The 20513-nt window shown below is 39.4% G+C and overlaps 1 protein-coding gene across 1 annotated transcript; it reads right to left on the reverse strand.

Moving 5' to 3' along the window:
- Nucleotides 1–824: 824 nt before the first annotated feature.
- On the reverse strand, nt 825–18570 carry atp1b1a (ATPase Na+/K+ transporting subunit beta 1a). The gene is made up of 6 exons (XM_088348918.1): nt 18192–18570; nt 9554–9682; nt 6170–6345; nt 5796–5969; nt 4304–4384; nt 825–3484 (listed from the first exon to the last, which is right to left on the reverse strand). Exons 1-6 carry the CDS (start codon nt 18286–18288, stop codon nt 3227–3229), a joined length of 915 nt encoding a protein of 304 aa, XP_088205044.1. The 5' UTR covers nt 18289–18570; the 3' UTR covers nt 825–3226.
- Nucleotides 18571–20513: the final 1943 nt, after the last annotated feature.

The following is a 20513-nucleotide window of genomic DNA, read 5'->3' on the forward strand; positions in this document are numbered from 1 at the left end:
CTAATGCTAGCTAACCAGCTGCTCTCTTAATTGCTTTCCTACACTGAAAGGAAAAGCCCTCCAATTTTGTTTTACTTTTTATGACAAACCATCAATTCAACTGCTGTTTGTGTTTTTATCCGTAGATCTAGAACTGTAATTTTTGTTCACGTTGTATATTTAGCGTCTATAATAATGTCATCTCAAGTTTTACCCTTTGGGGGCTTTCTTGAAGGTGCGAATTTAGCTTTGTGGGTGGTTCTGGTCCCCATTAACCGCAAAAATAGAGGGATCTCTATACTTAAGTTTTGCGGCACAGTTCATGTCTTGGGAACCTCCTGCGTGGGTTCAAATCCAGCTACCGGCCATACTGTGCGGAGTTTGTATGTTCTCCCCGTGCTTGCGTGGGTTTCCTCCGGGCACTCCAGTTTCCTCCCACATTCCAAAGACATGCATTTCAGGTGAATTGGGCGGTCCAAATGGTCCCTAGGTGTGAATGAGCGAGCGAGTTGTCTGTCCGTGTGCCCTGCGATTGGCTAACAACCAGTTCAGGGTGTCCCCTGCCCACTGCTCAGAGATGGCTGGGATGGGCTCCAGCCCCCCTGCGACCCTAATAAGGATAAGCGGTACAGCTAATGAGATGAGATGAATGTCATCTCAAGATAAGTTTTACCCTTTGGGGGCTTTCTTGTAGGTGCGAATTTCACTTTTTGTGGGTGGTTCTGGTCCCCATTAACCGCAAAAACAGAGGGATCTCTATACTTTTGTTTTTGGACGAGCAAAATAACACAAAAATCATTGTTATTATTTCATCCAGATTAAATAAAGTGACTCCTGACAAAGTGTTTGATTCTCTTCTTTCTTTTTTATTTGTCAACATGTAACGATACTGCATTGATTACTTTTTTTAATGTTTTCAACCAGCGACTACTTTGGTATCAGATTCAACACATGACATTTCTGTGTAAGAGCAACAGAGAAGAGAGAGAAAAAATAAAATGTACAACTGCATAAATATAAAATTCTTCCACCATGAACATGGCTAAAACATTCAACGGTACAGGACTTTGCTAAAAACTACAAAAAAAATAAGAGAAAAATCTACAAACAACAGGAGGGGGTGTGAAAAAAAAGCGTACAAACGATAGATCCTTTCTTGATGGTGTCCAGTACCGCGCTAGTATTTCAGTTAGTCACGCACACAAACAAAGGCGCTGGCGCACGCACACACAAGCGGACGAGACGAGATATCACGACAAACACATCAGTAGTAATAAGTAGTAGTAATAGTAGCGGAGTTGCAGTTTTCGGGGTGGGGCGGGGGGTTTCTCTTGGGCAGTATGGACGCGCCTCTATGACACCCGGAAGGAGTCACATTCGTGTACAGCAGAATAAATATTGTTTCTTTTTGTAAGCTTTGCTATTGCTACGTGACATCCTAAAACCCTGGACAGACACGAGTGGGAATGAAGCGCACGCTGGGTATTTTTTTTCTTTTTGTTTTTTTCCCTTAAGTGGAATATGGTCCTGTAGAGCAGGGGATCCTTAAGGGCGGGTGGAGGGGCAGCACCGAAAAAGTGGGTAAGGCGGCGGACGAGTAAACCACGGTAACCGACGTATGGCAGTGTTAGAGAAAGTCGTCTTTTTGACAATGACTGATAAAAAAAAAAACGGAACCCGGTAGAAAGCAAAAGTTGTATTTAGGATCGGTTGCGTGTTATAAAGTCACATCGTTTTGAGGAAAAGAAGAAAATATTTTCAAGAAAGGAAATCCCGATTTTTGGGATAAAGTCACATATTTTTGGCAAAAAAAAAAAGGCAAGTCAATATAACTCATTTGTGTCACCCTCAAAGGGTGAATGGAATCAACTTTTGACAGCATCTTCCGTTTTTGACGGAGCGTAAGGTGCTCCGTAATATAGGGCACGATTTCGACAGAGTTAAGGCAAACGTTAATCCTTATTCCTTTTCAAAAAGGAGTTTGGCAACAAAGGGGGAAAAAACGCTTTAGATAGCTTGACATTCTTAAATGTGACAACGTTGGCACAAATATAAAATATGACAACTGGCAGATCATTAAGCACACATTAAGATTTTCTCATGCGCTATATTTTAAGTACATAAAATGAACAAAATAATCTCTTAGAGACAGTGTGTAGTATTTGACCACGAGATGTATTATGTAGTGAGACCAAAAACGAGTGTTAAAAAGCACAAGGAAGAATACAAACTACACACCATTTTCCTTCTCTTTTTTTTGCCCAGCCTTTTTGAGGTTTTGGAGTACCCGTGGTAGCAAAGTGGCCGATAATGATTTCAGCTTCCGTTCGGCAGGCTGTTATGTTAAAATACAAATCGAGTAATACAAATGTGTTTTTATCAGATAAGTCTTGCATTTTTGCTTATTATTAAAATCTGCATCGTTCTTTTTTTAATGATTTTTTTAGCACAAGGTGCTACATAATACAATCTGTCCCTTTAAGACTGTCTTGCTCATTTTCTTTTCTTACTATACATTACAAATATACATATATATATTTATATATATATATATATATATTTATATATAGAAATATTTTTGACTTTTTAGAAAAATAATATCTATATATTAGAGGTAACAGAAAAATATTCTAGTTTTTCCCTATTTTACTATTTCTGCTTGGTAAAAAGATCTATAATGAGCAAAATGATCTGCCAGTGGAACAAAAACATTTTGCTTATTTTACCACTTTTTGCGTGGCGCATTAGCCCCGAATTGGTGTTCGAGAAGTACCGTATTTTGCGGACTATAAGCTGCACTTTCAAAACTTTCCCCTTGTGGAAGTTTTGTTTTCTCTCATGTGAGGCGCACCCAACGAATACGGTGCATGAAAATAAAACAGAAGATTTAAGAAAATGTGTTTCATAGAACATAGAAATAATATTGACCATATTTCTGGCTCCATACGGGCCAACTGGATTATGAGGCGCACTTTCATATTTCTGCCAAATTTGGGGTAAGCCTAAAGTTCAGAAAACACGGCAATTCCAAACGGGTGGGGGGAAGAAAAAAACGACTAGGCCAACGTTTGCCTCGGCTTTACATATTGTGGGGGAAACTTGTGCCGAGCAACATTTGTTTTTCAGATTTTAAATTGATCTTCATGTTTTTTTGGCAATTTGCTTGTCAAAAGAAAACTAAAGGGCGAGCGGGTGTCTGGGGTGGCGAAGGGTGCGCGCCGACTGACCGAACCATCGGCCGGAGAGGTCACGATTTGATGGTGAACTTGACATCGAATCGTCCCTGATAGCGATCCTTCTCGCTGTAATCGATATTGGCGCCGTAGATTTTGCACTCGATGCGGATCTCCTGGTCCAGCGTTATGTTGTTGAACTGGACGGCCACCAGAGGCTGAAGGTAGTTTGGGTGCAGCACCTTCCCGTAGTACGGGTAGTACTGCAGCGGGAAGCTGCCGTCGAAGCCGAAGTAATTGATGTCGCCGATCTTGCCTGCGTCTTCCTCACGCTGATGGAAACATAAAGCAACAAGTTGTGTCTTTTTTTTTCCCAGTCTCGTGCACATTTTCATGGCCAAATTCCTTTTGAAGGATTTTGAAAGCCGAATTTTCCAATTTCTCCACCACAATTAAAAGAAAAAATCGGTTTTCCTCAAATATGTCCGCAATCTTCGCACCCCTGAATATATCTGCGATTTACATACGCAAATTTTCATCTCGCGTGTAAATATTTTTGAGATAAATCCCTCCCCATATATACCCCCTTTTCCAGCCTACATCATCAACACATCACCACAGAAAGCATATTCAATGGCGAGTTGCGTTTTTAGAGACACAATTTACTAAGCTGCTGCACTAATTGCCATTTCAAGGGGAAAAAAATGTTGCAATTTCCAGAGGAAGCAGGCTTTTAAAAAGACACCGTAGAAGCCTGTTGCTGCAAGCCATTAAAATAACTGACTGGACTCAAGACATGAGGAATATCCGTGTTTGCAGCGCCTGTTTCATATCTAATTAATCATTGTGGCAATCTGGTTTACATTTACAAAGTGAAGCCACCAGAGAGCTATGGCAGCATCATCTTTAAGCAGACTCGTTTTATTTGTCTTCATTTAATGTGCGGTCTATCAATTCAGACTGCCAAGTATCATGGCAACAATTTCAAGCATTTACCAGACCTTCACCCAAAATTCAAGCACTTTTCATACCTTAAAAATACCCCTCTTAAATTCAAGCATTTTCAAGCAGTTCAAGCAGCCGTATAAACCCTGTTTATTTAATGGGATTGGGGGGCTTTTCATTGGCAGGTCAGGAAGCGTGAAACTCACCTTGTTTTTGCAGAAAATGGGAATGGAGTTATTCTCCGCTCGGGCTTGAAGAGGCACAGGCAGTGCATTGCTATTGGGAGCCTGCAATGGCACAGACAAAATGGTATACTGGGTCAAAACAAAATGGTGGATGCTAAGAATAGAAGAGTGTTAGCGGCGTTTTTTTTCACAATGTTAAAATATTCTGTGTTCCTTTCTCATATCCTTAAAGCACATGTGTCCAACTCATGCCCCGTGAATGAAATGTGGCCCACAAAATAATTTGATCCGGCCCGCAAAAATGTTTAAACGTATAAAAATAAATATGTCAAAAGAGTGCTTTGACCAAGTATTACATTTCCCACAATGCCTGTCAACTACGATATCTGCTAAGTGATGGCTCAGAGCCACGACACGCTCTTTCTATAAGTGGATTTGAAAAATATATGATCTTAAAAAATTCCAAGTATATTTTGTTAGACAGTAGTTCATTCCCAGATCGTGCTCAAATCTAGAGCAAATTTTCCTGATACGGTAATACTGAAAACTAATTAGTTCCCTGCCTCTCAAAAGCATCAAAGTTAACCTTAAATCGCTATAAAACACATCTTCCTGGTGATTAAAAACTGTCAAATAGTAACCGAACATAAAAATACAGTTATAAGATAAAACAGACGATTATCTGGTACAGTCTGGGGATTTTCATAATTTGGCTAGTCGGGCAAAACTTTTGCTCAAAAAACAACTATTATCTCATAATTTTTCATTGCTAGTAGTGTACGTAGAGGTATCATTTTATTGAATAAAATTTGTGTAGTGACATTGTTTCAACGCAACAGTGATTTTTGTGACTTAAATAATTGATCAATTCAGAGGTACTATACATGAAGGGGTAGTTATACGTATTTTACATATCAATTACATTTAGTTACATTTTTAAGTTACAACAGGCCCATTGAGGACAGCCATTACACTGATGTAGCCCTCTGTAAAATTGAGTTTGACCTGCCCTGCTTCAAAGGGACATTGGGTATTATTTAGCATCAAACCGAGCTAAAACCCACATAAAAAGCAATATGGATTTGAATAATGAAAAAAAATACGTTTATACGATATTTGATATAATTTATACGTATTTTTGCTCTATACTCGTAGGTTAGCAGACAATCAGCTCCCTCTGGGCGGGCTGACATGATTGTCTTCTGTATCGATTTAACCGGAAAACTCCCAAAAACTTATGAAAAAGCAAGGCAAAATAATAGTACGGTTAGGTCACCTTGAGACTCCGTAGTTTGCATTCTTTCTTGTGCTTTGTAGTAATCGTTTTTGGTTGCACGACACAGTAGGGCGACATATAGTGGTCAAATATTACACAATGTCCCTTTGATTAATAAATCTGAGTTTTCTTTCAAAAGTAATTCCAACCAACGTTCAGTTATGAGCAACAATTTAAAAATAGATATATTTTTATCGCTATTCAGACGAGCACTGCCATCTTTTTGCCCTCACCCACCCTGGGCCTGAAGTTGACGATCCTGTTGAGTTTGACGATGATGCAGGGCGATCCATTCTGGAAGCCGTAATTCCCGTCGGGTTTCCCCGAGCAGCTTTTTAGCCAGGACCTCTTGAAGGTGCAGGCCTTGCGCTCCCCCCGGTTGGTCTCGATGGTGTCGCGCTCGCGGTACGACTGCGGGCTCTCTGTGGGACGACGGGTTGGTTTCAACATTAGATTTCATGTGATAAAAATCATAAAAAAATAATATCATCTTTTTTGTGTTCAACAATATGAACAGTTGAGTTATTTCAGTGGAAAACATGAATATAGGACATAGAAAATGCACTAGGGTAAGAAACAATGACAGTATGCATTCATTGCAAGAGTCAAACGGGGGAAAAAATAAGCTCGCCTCCACAGTCTTCGAACTTCATGAGGTCAGTTTGGCGAGTATCGTTGTAGAGATCGAGGATCTTCTCGATGCTTTCCACGTACTTTTCATACGTCTTTGGATCGCTCATGGTGAAGGATATTTCCGACTTTTCGGAGCGCGGTGTATGTGACAAACCTGTGTGAAAGGAACAAAGGCATTAAAGGGATATCTGGTCCCCTCCCAAAATATTGCAACTGCCCATTTTTGTTAAGAACTCAAGTATGTCGTTGTGGCCTTACTAAATTAATAGAAGAATAAATTATTGGGTTTGAGTTTGAAAGCTTTTTCAAGCAAGAGACACACTGCTATCCTTTATTGTTCTAAAAGCAGGCACTGCACAAAGCTGAAGTTGTGATCAAGTGTTGTACTGTAACCAGTTACCTCAATCTGGCTGTTCTGACGTTGTTCCCAGAAATTCCAAGCATCATAAGTGAAACAGTAGCACGAGGATTAATTAGCGTTAGTCATGCTCAAGGAAGGGACTGTTCACAAAGCCGCCACATGACGCAATCAGGACGTGTGGCCACTAGTCTAGTGTGCGACGTTTTTTTCTATAAACATGATTACACATTTGGGGTCATGCACTTTAAATAGTTTTCCCCCCCCCCAACTCGTGCAAATCTGGTGTGGGGAGCTGCGAAAATCTCTGATTTAGATGGAGTGTCTAAATTTTTGTGCTATTGAGGGGTCAGCCCCAGGCTAGGCCTATCACACCATATTTTATGTTCTTTTGTTTGTTTTTGTTTTTCCAAATTACACCACTTTCTTATAAAGTATCAGTAATATTAAAATATCAGATCTATTTTTATCCTGACGATATTCCAAAACATCTTAAATCAGGCGGGGGTTTTTTTTACAGTAAAGAACATTGAGAATTTGAAATGAATAGCATTAATGATAAAATATATTCATTTAAATGACATCACTTCAAACTTACTTACTTTAAAATGAAATCAGTACAGAATATAAAAAGGCAAAGCTCTCGAAAGACCACTTTCCCCCCCCAAAACAGGAAAGAATTTTCAAAGATCGATTCCAGCACCGTCTAATCAGGTTTTCATATTCTGAAGAAAGAGAACGCGTTTAACTTTTCATCCTGCCAATACATAGAAGTTGTAATTTTGCAATATTGTTTACAACCTAAAGGACAGTGCATCTTGAAATCCCTTCTAGTAAATATTGCAAACTTTCCACCTTGCGTATCAGAAATTTAGTAATTCCTGCATCCGCAATTTTGGATGAAAAAAAAGGCTGGTAAAAATAACCAAAAGTGAGTGGAGTTTTTAAGTCACAAATGGGGCCAACATAAGCAAAATAGCACTTATGGAACAGAACAGGTCAGGAATGCCTCTGGCCCTTTGGATGATTTAATCCGGCCAGCAATACATTTCGGAGTATGTCAAAAAACATGATTCATACACCTTTTTCATGGACAAAATCAAGAACTTGTCAAGCACATTTAAGGCCAAATCTTCTATCTTTCCAGTAACTTCAAAGGAAGAAATACAGCGCTGATAAAAAGAACGTTTTTTTTTTTTGTTGTTGACTCAGATGACTAAAAGAAAGTCGTTATCTTACTGCTAGCATACATTGTGCAATTTTTAATCTGTTCCCATCTGTGAGTTTATAGCAGCCCATTGACACAAAAATATCGCAACTGACATGAATTCTGCCTCAACAATGTGTGTGCAGCTTGGCTATGTCATACTTGTTACAAACAAAAAAGGGCTCTATAGGTGTTAGGTAATAATTGAGTTCAAAAGGAACACAAAAAAGAAAGTACTGTATGTTATTAAAAACAGAAAATTGCCCAATTTGGACACTTCTTAATTATATTGATTGCTCTGAGTGCATTCAATCTTTCAAAGACTGCTGATTTTTGGTTTTTGTTTTACTGATTTTAATGTATTTTTTGTCTGTTTTTCAGAGGATCTGTGTCTAAATTGGTTAATATAGAATCAGTTATTTTTTTAGCATTTTAAAATGTATTTATAGCACTGAAGGGTTAATATTTTTAATATGTATATTTTCGTTTTGCATTTTCAAGAATTTTGTGTTGTCTGACTTCAATCAGTTCAGTGTGTTGAAAGCTAAATTTGGTTTGTATTTTAACCTTTAACGCCATAATGACAAGCCACCAGAGCAGGCATATCTGAGTTATTCAAACACACTTTTTCTTCATTTATTGCGTGGTCTATAGAACCAGACTGCTAGGTAACATGGCAGAGGCAACAATGTCAAGCAATTTCAAGCACTTCACTCAAAATTAAACCATTTTCCCGACCTTGACAACGCAACATTAAAAATTCTTAATCTAAGGATTTCAAGCACTCATACGAACCCTTAACTTTTTTTAAATAAATGTAAATTAGATGCTCTCTCCGGCCACTCACCTGTTAAAGTAAACCAGTTTACACATTCATTATGAAACCTGAAAACCTTTTCCCATTGTTTGTGAATAAATGTGTTGATTGCTCATCATCAGTTATTATAATATGTATGATAAGTTACTAATTTAGGCTGAATGTTAAAGCATAATCCCCAAAAACAAAGCTAAAAATTTAAAGTTGACTTTCTTTTAAAGATCAGGCCCGTGTAAGAATAGAAAGTTATGATCCGGCCACTGAATGAATCTGAGTTTGATATTCCTGGACTAGGATGATTTCAAGTGAGCAATGCAGGCTATTTATAATCAGAAAACATTGAAACACATCCAGGTGCTGTTTCAATTAGAAGGGGAAGGGACTTAATATTGAGGATTTTCTTGCTAGCATTTGCAGTTTCTGCACAGCAGTAGTAGCGCTGTGCAGATTTTACACATGCGTGCGACTTGTGAGATCCCCTCACACCTTCCTTCACCCCGTGACTCCTCAGTGGAAACTTTTTAGTGGCGTTGTAAAAAAAAAGAAGAAGAAAAAAAAAACACCTCCCCTCCGCTTCCTTTATCAGTCACGCTGCTCTAAGGCAACGTCGGCAGCCTGACGGCCACACCGGGCCTGACAGGCGGTAAACTAAAACCGCGAGGAGCTTCACAATGGTCTCTAAAAATACTGCCCAAACATGTGCTGCTGCTGCCGTTTCTAAATGAAAGCTTACACATTACAGAGCACATTTTGTCCAGCTAATCAACAAGATTAGTGAGGCCTAGCGCCGCGCTGCCACAAAAACAAGCCTCGCCACGCGTCCCCCCCCCCAGTCTGTTGCACATGTGTGAGCCGCAACGCTTCCTGTGGCCCGAGGGGGAGCCAGCATCGACAGGTTTCCATGTGAGTGAAGGACAAAATGGCCGACGCTATCTAAGGTCAGAGGGATGCCGCCTGGAGCCATTTTGAGGATTTCTTACCTGGGGGGGCAACCCGATCCTGGTATTTGGGCTTGTAGTTGCTCAAGGTGAGCAACATCACCTGAATGGTCCCCACAAATATGGCGGCCAGGCATCCGTAAAAGATGACGTAGAACAGAAAGATTTTGACTGTGGAGAAAAGGAGAATTTGAACCGTTAACTTCAGTTATTTGTCATTGTGTCACACAGGAAACAGGTACTGTATTTATTTGTGTCTAACTTTGTTAGGGCAACACTTAACGACTATTATAATGGTTGACTATCAACCGACTATTGAAACGAGTTGAATAATCGGCTAATTGTTTTTGTTTTTTTCTTAAATCTACCATGAGGTCGATTTCATGTGGGAAATGATTTTAAACATTGGTACAAATAGAAATACATCTTTTCATTAACATACTGCAGATTCTAACAAAAAATAAATTGAAAAGCTGAAATCTGAAATCAATTAGGTGCGGTGCTTGATCATTAGAGACATGAATCTGTAAATAAAACTGTTAATTTTTAACTATCCGGCACATAAATAATACATTAAAATTAAGTAAACATGTTATTATCCCTCTAACCCAAATATTGGCTTATTAGCAGCAGTAGAGCAGTAAATAAAACAAATATGAGTATTTCGTAAATTAAATTCATTGGTCAACTGTAGTCAGTTACAAAGAAACTTAATGATTCTCAACAGTTTAAAACCAACCACTTTTAACACAGGGTTGTTCTTTGCCCAGCTGCATTCACCCTATTCTCTGCACTATTAGGCGCACCGGATGATGAGGCGCTACAGTAGAAACGTCAGCAAAATATTCAGATAGGACAGTCCAACTTTATTAAACCCTTAACTGTTGAGAAGCAAATACGTGTCTCAGAGACAGACAGACACAGTGTATGTACAATGTCACCAGTCACTCAAATAAGTCATGCCACAATATCGTTGGAAAGCATAAACTCTTGGGATTCAAGATATGATGACCATTTCAAAATATCATTACAGAAACATCACGATCAGTCTGAAACGAGATACCAGAAAAATATCAAGCCGGGGTAGCTCAGCAAAGACGTCGTCTTGCAGCCATCACATTTGATGATAATACGCAAGCATGGTCCCTTTACATCCTTAAGTGGAGTGAATCCAACATGTGAAATATTTACGTACTCCAAAACGTGCGATAATGCAGACAAAAAATAATAATAATAAAAATAAAAAATCCGTCAAAAACATCTCTGCGTTGAGGTGTGTCGCTTACTGCTATCCGTCTGTTTAGCCCCATGATTCCAGTTTACAAATACAGAGGTTCCCTCACGTACGACCATTCGACTTACAAACAACAAACATTTCACAACGAACAAAATACAAACATTTTTTTCGGGATGTCGAAAAATATCCGGACATTGCTGTAAGTAAGATTTTTTATAGTGTACACCTTTTCCGAGTAGAGGACATTACTGTAATGCTTCTTTCCGCCGCGTGGCCCTGTGAGAGGTCACCCAGCATCCACACCAAAGAAAAAATCCGGCTTCTACTTCCTAGTTCGTGTGTAAACATACTACGTTTACCGTACTGTATCTCTAGCTAACTTTGACGTTTTTATTGTTTAATATCTCGTGCATCCATTCAATATGGTTGGTGTAAAGTGTAAAGAATAGGCAAGCCATTTCTTTTGAAATGAAAGTGGAATAAGAAAGATTGATGCGGTTGAGAAAATGGTTCGATCGCTTTTTCTTCGCCCACTTTTTACCACGGAGGAGGAAGTAGCCTAACTTTTGAAGCGCATCATCCAGAGGTTAAACTTCACTTTCTTTATAGAGCATTTTATTTTAATATTTTTTTTTTTGTACAAAACAATACAGGGTATTTTGAGCCTTAAAAATACTTATATAGACCTTAAACATACAAAATATAGCACTGAAGCAACCAACGAAAAAATTCAACTCATGACCAATTTAAATGATGATCGACACCTTGGTTAGGAAATAAAATGCCGGTATATATATCCCAGTATGCACTGTGCACTACTTCTACTGGGGAAAATCTAGTCAGCAGATGCTTACGGTAGTTGCGGGACCTGTTGCGACTCAACATTGATCCATATTTAAGGCGCACCGCATTATAAGGGGCATGGTCTTTTCATTCGGCATATCCAGGCTAAATTGCTCCCAAGCTTTAAAAGTTTTGGTATGCGTACTCTATGTTGACGCCGCCATTTCTGTATGTTGCCAGTAGAGACAGAAACACTATTTTGCACGAGCAAATCTCAGCAAAGATTATATTCACGTAGAGATGCCTCAGTATGTTGCAAAAAGTGAGATAATACAGGGTCCCTATGGCAAGTTAAATTCAAGACTTTTAAGACTAAGTTAGAAGAAAAAAAAAACAATTTCTTGCACATAATTAATCGTGCCTCGTACACATTACCTGACACAGCTTTTAGCCACTTTTGATTACTTTTCATGAAATTTACACTTTCCCATGGTCCAACGTAAATGTCTCTGTCCGAAGTTGCTATGTGTATTGTGGGTAGACCAAAGACATGCGTCCACTCTGAAAGGCCAGAGTTAGACCACATCACCATTTTGAAAGTTCCGTTATTGTGGTCACCCCATGTTACCATGAAAGTAAATTGTCAATTATTAAAAAAGAAATTTGATAAATGTTACTAAATCTTAATAGTTCAAACAGATAGATATTATTAGTTAGTTCACATTTTTAAGACTTTAGAAAATTGGATTCAGAACATTTTAATGCAAATTAAGGTCTTATTTTCAGAATAATGAATTCAATGCCTTTTAAAGCTTTAAAAAATCTTCAGGAACCCTGTTGTAGTCGACGATGTAATTCATTGTCGGCTAATTCCGTTATCGGTTTCTGTCAAAGGTGTCAACTAACCGTTGCAGCTCTAAACGTTATACACCAAGTTTTACCAACTGATCAGTCAACAAATATCGCTGACCACAATCGAAAACGTTGGATTCAACTGGAATAATAAATAAATAGCAATAAATTTGTCGCTTACAATGCTTACAAGAATATTATATAAAGTATTGTCATTGTAATATGTTATATGTACAACAAAATTAACATTTGTCCATGGTACAATAACTAAAAATAGTAGTAATGAGATCTACTGCCTTTTTATCTCATCCATACCACTGGAAATAAAGAGGTTACGGTTAGCCAATCTCATGGCCGCGACCCAGGTTTGGTTGGAAAAAGTGTTACGGGACATTTGGGTTATTATTAAATCTTTTATCCTTAAGTCATTAATGATGATTTATTTTAATTTGAGGTTTTCTGGCCACTCCAGTACTCAGCACTACCACAGATTGAACTTTGTATAATTCTGTAAAATAAATAAACTGCTTCATTTGAACACAGTAGTTCGATATCCAAAGAATATGATCATTTGTGCTGCTGAAACAAGACATTAAAATGTGGCCCAACATGACATAGCCAAGCCTTTTTTTGTTATTTCTATTATGTATTCAAACAAAATGTTTTCCCTGTACACTATTGTGACCCATTTTATATTGCTGAGCTCTTTGCAATAATGACAATCACTTGAAGTTTATATTGTAAAAGGCTAATAGTGCTAGTGCTTAATCATATTATTTCAGATATTTCTAAAAATTGAAAGCCAGCACTAATCTTTCAGAGCCCCACAGAAACATGGGGTGCCACATTCACTCCATAGTATAAGTTAATGTAGCTTTAAGTTTGACTGATTAGAGAGTTACTCTGAAAAATTTTATTTTAAAGTTTCCAGAAACCAGTTCTTATATAGATTGCCCTTATGATCAAAACTTATTAATCCATTGTTTGTGTAACTGTCGTTGCTAAATCTAAGTGTGGGGGGGATGTCTTATGTGGGTGGTTGTCAAAACACTGAAAAGGAAATCCATTTTTGATGCTTGTGAAATCACGTTTTTTTTACAAGCCAAGGGTGTCCGTACGTAGTTTAATAAAACAAAAGTACAGTAACCACACTCATTCCATCTTTTATTATTTTGGTAGTCATTATTCCATTACAAGTATCTGCAACTTGGGGAAAAAATCCATCAGAAAGCACAGCCGATATACACCAGGCCATGCATTATGTTCATTTGGGCTCATCTATGTTAAGAACTGTCTCCGGAAGAACAGCTGTTTTAATTCAAGGACACAAGTAAACATGAGAAGAGTTGTCGTGAGGGGGCGACTAGTTGCATGTAATTGTCAACCTCATGATGGACTACGACTACAAAGGATCCCTTTCTCGTCTTGCGGTGGAAGCATTGTGAAGGAACTATTGTGGGAGTACCTTTTTTCCACTCCTCTCGGGAGAAAGGGGGGCCATGTAGGGAAGAACAGGATAAGTCATCACGAACTGTCTCCTCAGTATGCAGTTTGGTCAAGAGAAACACAGAAACTGATCCATACTCCCGTTTGAAGAGAAATTGTGTACATGCTTACATGGGATCAAATCGGTCTCATGAAAAAGTCCTACATGGGATCAAAAAAGTCCATCACTTGTGCCTGGTTTAAGTTGGTCGTTTTGGCTATTTGAAGCAAGTTCACAATTTGAATCTTAATTTGATCAAAATAGAATTTTGTGATGCGTACCTGAAAAGTTTTAATAAATGAATACATAAACTGCTACTTTCATTGGAAAGTTCCTATACCCATGCTTGAAATTCCAAAGAGTTATTGCCTGCTTGGGAAGAAAGTCTATGAAAACAGATGGAGAGAAGGCACCATAGCTACACCTTTGACTTGGGTTTGCAGCTCGAGCATTTTGAAGATGAATTTTATAGTCTACCATTACCTGAAATAAAACGCCAATATGAATTTAGAAGACACTTCTAACACCATTTTATTACCAGTCAACGCATATAGGTTACCTCATTGAACTGAAAACGGTTCGATAAAATTGTAATTCATTTTAATAGGTGTATTTTCCGTTTTCTATGCCACTTTCATAGATACCAGTAAAGTGATCATGTTCTACTAATCAAAACATTCAAGTTAACTTGACCAGTGCACTAAAGCAACTCATACACTAGATGCTATTTATAGTCAATGTGCCTCAGGGGTTTCCCATTGTTGTTAAAATGGCCAACCTTATTTGTTGTTTAATACACAATTTGTACTTGATTTTATTTGACAGTTAGGTGTGAAAGTAACCTGCAGCTCGGACCAGCAGTCAACAAGAGCTAGTTTTCTGAATATTTGCCAAAATACCCGTCATTGTAATGCAAATGAATGAGACCTAATTTTTTTGTGGGCATAATTCAATGATCAGAAACGATTGACACGTTTTATATGGTTTTGCAGTTGTCATGAACGCATTCACGAGGAGTCTTTTTGTTGATGGTTCAAAAGTTGTTCTCTAGAGAAAAATTCTGGCGGGCACGCCTTGGAAGCCGAATCAACCATATTTTCCTCTTCACCTACCCGAGTTAGCCTATTGTTGACAAAGAAGATTCAAGTATTGGTAGTAGGTAAGTGAGACTACTACATTGCGGGCTCCATTTATCAGAAAGCAGAGCGTTTAGGTTGGCACGTGCCACCGCAAGGAGCATAGTCCAAACACCATGTCCAGACACATTGTTGTAGCGACATGATACCCAATTGCTTTCCAGGAACTAAAGGAGAACCTTGTCTTCTAGTGGGCGCAAATAACAGCCTTTGGTGTTCGTTTTGACAGGTCCGTTTTCATGTGCATGATAAATATTCATTTCATCATGTTGTGCCACATGAAATACTGAAAACAATAGCCAATGTCAATCTTTGTCAACGCAATTCTTCTATGATCAACTCTGGATCTTTTTCTGTTATTAAGCATGACAGGGATCTTGGCATCTGTTTACAATGACAGTCTTCATGTTACTTTTAAGAGGAAAAGGTCTGCTCATTTGGAAGGCAAATGTGCTGTGCTTGTCCTCACAGGTGAGGATGAGGCGTGTCGAGAATATCGAATAGATTGACTGACAGTCGAAGTTATTTGATGTGTTCTTGTCAATGAGGTGAGGTTCAAACAGTACATGACATTGACTATTAAGAGTGTTTTAGGACTGAAATAAATATTTTCCTTGACGCCATTCACTTGGAAATGGTGAGCCATGAAGATTGTACAAAGTTTGGGATGACATACCAATCAAATATTTAGGCACAAGACTAGGCAAGGCAAACCATGTGCTTTGATTTTAAGACAGTGGAAATCTAGCCGCTTGCCTGAATAAAACTCAATACTTACACAAATCTGTGTATGTATAAATGTAGTTGACTCACAAATATAGGGTGAATTGTCTATGAATCAAAGTGGGCAATTAGTAATGAAATGATCTGCATTTATATAGCGCTTTTAAAGTCAATGAAGACTTCCCAAAGCTCGGTAGCCTAGATGGTAGGGCGCCCGTTCCAAGATTGGGACGTCGCTGGTTCAAGCCTCGGCCGAGCTATACCTAAGACTTACAACATTGGTACTAATTGCCTCCCTGCTTGGCGCTAGGCATTAAGGGTTGGAATTGGGGGGTTTGGTCACCTAATGACTCCCAACACAGCAGTTGGGTCTAAAATGGCAGCGCCCTGTTTGGCTGCGGCTGCATCGGCTCGCTACAGTTAAACTGTAGGGGTCAGGTGTATCGACATTTCGTTCTGTGTGCATGGTTACAAAGAATGACAATAAAAGTAAATTCTATTCTATTCTACAATGTGCTTCACATTTCCCAATAGCAGGCGCGCAAGGCGCTAACCTGCTTATTGGGGGTATTAGGGGTTCAGTGTCTTACCCAAGGACACTTCAACGTGTAACACGGAGGAGCCGGGATTCGAACTGCGATCTCTTGATTCCAAGACAAACGCACTACCTCCTGAGCTACTGCCGCCCCCTTATTGTTTCATAATAAAAGTTATTGTTTAATAATAAAAAAGTCATTGCTTGACTCCTTTATCAGTTACTTTGGTTAAAAAAAGAAAATTCAGACCCAAGAATAGCAAAATAATTTCATTCTGTCAATTAAGCTAGCTGGTCATTTTTATCTAAAAACGACATAGATTTTCAACTTCTGTATTTTTTTTTTAAATACGGCTAGTTCTGGTAGGTAAATAAACACAGAACATTTGTGTGGTGTTGTATACACAAACCGATGTGTGAGACTTATGGGTCCTTTAGACCACCGAACTTGTTAGATGACCTTCACTTTATAAGGACATCAGTCACAAATCAATTGTCGCTAGTTAAAAGTACATAATCAAGTCAAACTTTCTTTACATGAGACCTTTCTAAAAATAATAAACATGTGTTTCCTTTTTACCTTCAAAGAATAACATTCCAGCATCAAAACACCAATGGGATGCACCTTGTCTAAAATGGAGGACATGCACATGCAATCAAATCATCAACGGCGCACCTCGCAGTTGTCATTGCATGTGTGCAGCTCGAGATAATGATTCCGACTTTGACTGGAGCTACTGCAGAACCTCCCAAAAGCAAAGTTATCAACATTAATACGCTCCTGTTTTTTTTAAAAAAATCGACCTTTAGTGAATTTAGGGACAATGAATCTATGTTGATGTTGAATCTATGTTAATCTATGTTACAGTTGGAAGGTTTTCAAAGATTTAACATTTTAGTCCAGATCCAAACAGAGAGATCTTGTCAATTTTGCACCTAAAAATGTATTTTTCCATGGGCAACATCCCCAACAAAGTACAGACACAAATACAACACATTACATGTGACAGGGGATAGTCAATGTTTATTTAGCAGTTCAGGAACAGGCACCACAACCTATAACTAGTCAATGGAAAGAGTCCCATCCCCCCAACACAGTGCAGCAGGAGCCTGTGGTGAGCAAACCATCACCACATTCACACAACCCTCTCCCCTCCTTTTCGTGGTGCGTTCACTGACACTCTGGATACTTTGAAGTACCCTCAGTATTTAATTGAAAGAAAATAGCACAGGAGCAGTCACACATCAAAGTATACGTTTTGGCCTTTAGGCTAAAACGAAGTTTTTCCATAGTGTGTTCAAGGACAAACCTGTTGCATACGAGTATTTTCTGAGGACCAAACACTGAGTTTTAAGATTTTACCTAACTTGGGTTTGTTGTATTTTGCGGAAAATTACACAGCAAAAGGCAAGTTATCCCTTTTCAGAAAATAGAAGCAGGGGAGGCGGGGGGTTGAGGGACGGTCCTTTGAGACATGCAAGTCGTGATCAATTCGTCAGTACCGGAATCGACGCACACAACTGCATTTAAAATATCGAGGGGGGGCTTCTTTTTGAAAGAGGTTAGTTCCACGTCACGTGATAGTTAGTCACCCACGTCAAGCTTTATGAAGCCAACACTGAACGGAATGTTAACTATTCAAAGAGGGGAAATGCTGTTTTATTTTTAGGAAAAGTGGGGTTCCATTTTAATCAAGCAAGAAGTAATGACTTAGATCAATGAGCTATTGAGAAGTGTGAACTTTTCCACTACAGGCGCTGAGGAAATGTGGGGGGGGGGGGGGAACCTTCGACAAGTCACGACGCAGCCTTGTCGGCGGCGGAAAGCTCGAACAGGTGCTGCCCGCCTGCCTTACCGAGCAGGCAGCTGGAAAATGGAGGAAGCGTTGTGACATTCAACAGTACTGTACAAAAAATGGAAGACTTACACCAACTTCCGCCGGTTCTCCCCAGGAACTCCTTCTTCTCGGAATTCCACAGAAAGCTCCTCCAACCGCCGTCAGTGTCCTTATTATTCCCCGACATGTTATGGAAGTCCCCCCAGGCAAGCGCCGGTAAAGTCCAACTTTTGTAGTAGTCTTTTTTTGGGTTGTGTTAAAAAAAGACCACTCAGGAGTGTTTGGACGAGGAGACGACCGCTGCGTCTCACCGGATACGAGAAAAGGACACTTTGAGAGCCCGCACCGCCGCTTGAAGCTCTCAGCCCTCCTCTCTTCTTTCTCTTCCTTCTCTCTCTCTCTTTCTCTTTTCACTTTTCTCTCTCTTCCACCGTGAGTGACTCCGCCCGGTAATAAGTTCCGCGGTGAGAGTGAAGAGGAGGAGGGGGCTAAGAATGGGGCAGGGTGCCAGCCAATCACATTGACGTGTTATTTGTGACGTCATACGTAGGGCCGCGTCGAGGAGCAGGGGGTTTCAAAAGGGAGGGGCAAGGCACACAGTTGCCAAGAGCTGTAATACAAAATGGGACAGGTTTCATAGCAACTGTACGCAACCCTCTTGTACCCCATTATCACTAATGTTAAGGTGGTTTATGACGTCTCACTCCTTTGATGGAGGTGGGTGCTCACATCATGTCAACCTAATTCAATTCTTCCCCTTAGTAATGATTGTAATTCCCCTTATCAAATTGTTAAAACGTCACGAAATTGTGAATATGCTTAATTGCTGTTGAGATTGTCGAGAAAAATTGTTCAAACCTCACATTGTTTATTTGCTAAAAACAAAAAACAAAAAAAACAAGAAGTATTTAATTGCTGTTAAGAGTGTCGATAAAAACTCATATTGTTGGGATATGATATACAGTGGAACTTCGGTTTTCGAACGCCTCTCAGTTCGAACAAATCGGTTCTCGACCAAAAATTTTGAGGAATTCTTGCTTCGCTTTTCGTTAAAAAAATCGGAGTTCGAACGCCGGTACGCTAGGGTGTGATGCTGAGCGGCGTACGGGTGTAGATTGCCCCCACCCCTCGTGAAGAACTGTTATGACGTGCGCGCGCACTTCTTTTTGCTTTCGCTTTAGATATCGGTGAACGGAGTGTTTTAGCCCCTAATTATGCCTCCGAAGAAGGTCGGTGCAAGCAGCAAAGTTGCTACAGGTGAAAAAAGAAGGGTAGTGCGTACAACTACTGCATTTAAGAAAGAAATAATAGCAATATATGAAGAAGGTGTGCGAGTTTCCCTTCTTTCAAGGGAATAGAGCATGGCTTCTGCAGACCTTCACAAAGGTAAAAAATCCTATTCATAATTCTTTTCTTTATCCTTTAACCGCTCACCACTTTTTGTGGAGACCCGGGTGCTAAATGACGTGTAAACGACCTGATTTTTTTAGTTGTACACGTTCATGTTAGCGTAATCTTTCGTACGGAAGATTACGCTAACGCAAACGTACGATTAGCCTGGGTTAGCTTCATGTTTACGTTCATGATAAACATTCAGGGTGTTGGAACGGATTAAAACGATTTTACATTACTTTTAATGGGAAAAACGATTTCGGTGATTGAACAAATCGGTTTTCGAACAGGGTTCTGAAACGGATTATGGTCGAGAACCGAGGTTCCACTGTAATTCCCCTTATCAATCAAGGCAAAGTTTATTTGTATAGCACAATTCATACACAAGGCAATTCAAAGTGCTTTACAGAAATGGCAAACAGGTTAAAAACACACAATAAAATACATTGAAAATTTCAAATGTGGTTTTCAAAATGCATTAAAACCACAGATAAAACATAATAATATCAATGAATTAAAATAAGGTAAAAGTGAAGAGTGCAGATAGAACCCTTTCAGTTGTATGCACAGTTGAACAGAGCTGTTTTCAGCCTAGACTTAAACATTGTCAGAGTAGACGCCTGTCTGACATCATCAGGAAGACTATTCCAGAGTTTAGCTGCATGGAACTGAAACGCAGCTTCACCCGGTTTAGTCCTGGCTCTGAGCACCAGCAGGAGGCCTGTCCCTGAGGTTTTCAGGGTCCGAGATGGTTCATATGGGACCAACATGTCACAGATGTACTTTGGTGCTAGACCATGAAGAGAATTATACACCAGCAGAGCTGTTTTAAAGTCTATTCTCGGAGCGACAGGAAGCCAGTGCAGAGACCTGAGCACAGGACTAATATGGTCGTACTTCCTGGTTCTAGTCAGGACCCGAGCAGCAGCGTTCTGGATGTTCTGCAGTCAGAAGGTCGTTTCAGTAGTCTAACCAGCTACAGATAAATGCATGAATAAGTTTCTCTAAGTCTGGTTTGGA

This window comes from Urocampus carinirostris, chromosome 12, assembly GCF_059441175.1.
Source record: "Urocampus carinirostris isolate Australia breed hairy pipefish chromosome 12, RoL_Ucar_1.0, whole genome shotgun sequence".
In the NCBI taxonomy this organism is placed as follows: domain Eukaryota; kingdom Metazoa; phylum Chordata; class Actinopteri; order Syngnathiformes; family Syngnathidae; genus Urocampus; species Urocampus carinirostris.

What these genes read in the sequence shown, in the direction of transcription:
- atp1b1a (XM_088348918.1), bottom strand. Translation starts at nt 18,288, where the DNA reads ATGTCGGGGAATAATAAGGACACTGACGGCGGTTGGAGGAGCTTTCTG. An exon ending in GAGAACCGGCGGAAGTTGGT is followed by an intron (nt 9,683 to 18,191) that starts GTAAGTCTTCCA and finishes TTTTCTCCACAG; the next exon opens with TCAAAATCTTTCTGTTCTAC. An exon ending in GCGAGCTTATTTTTTCCCCC is followed by an intron (nt 5,970 to 6,169) that starts GTTTGACTCTTG and finishes GAGAGCCCGCAG; the next exon opens with TCGTACCGCGAGCGCGACAC.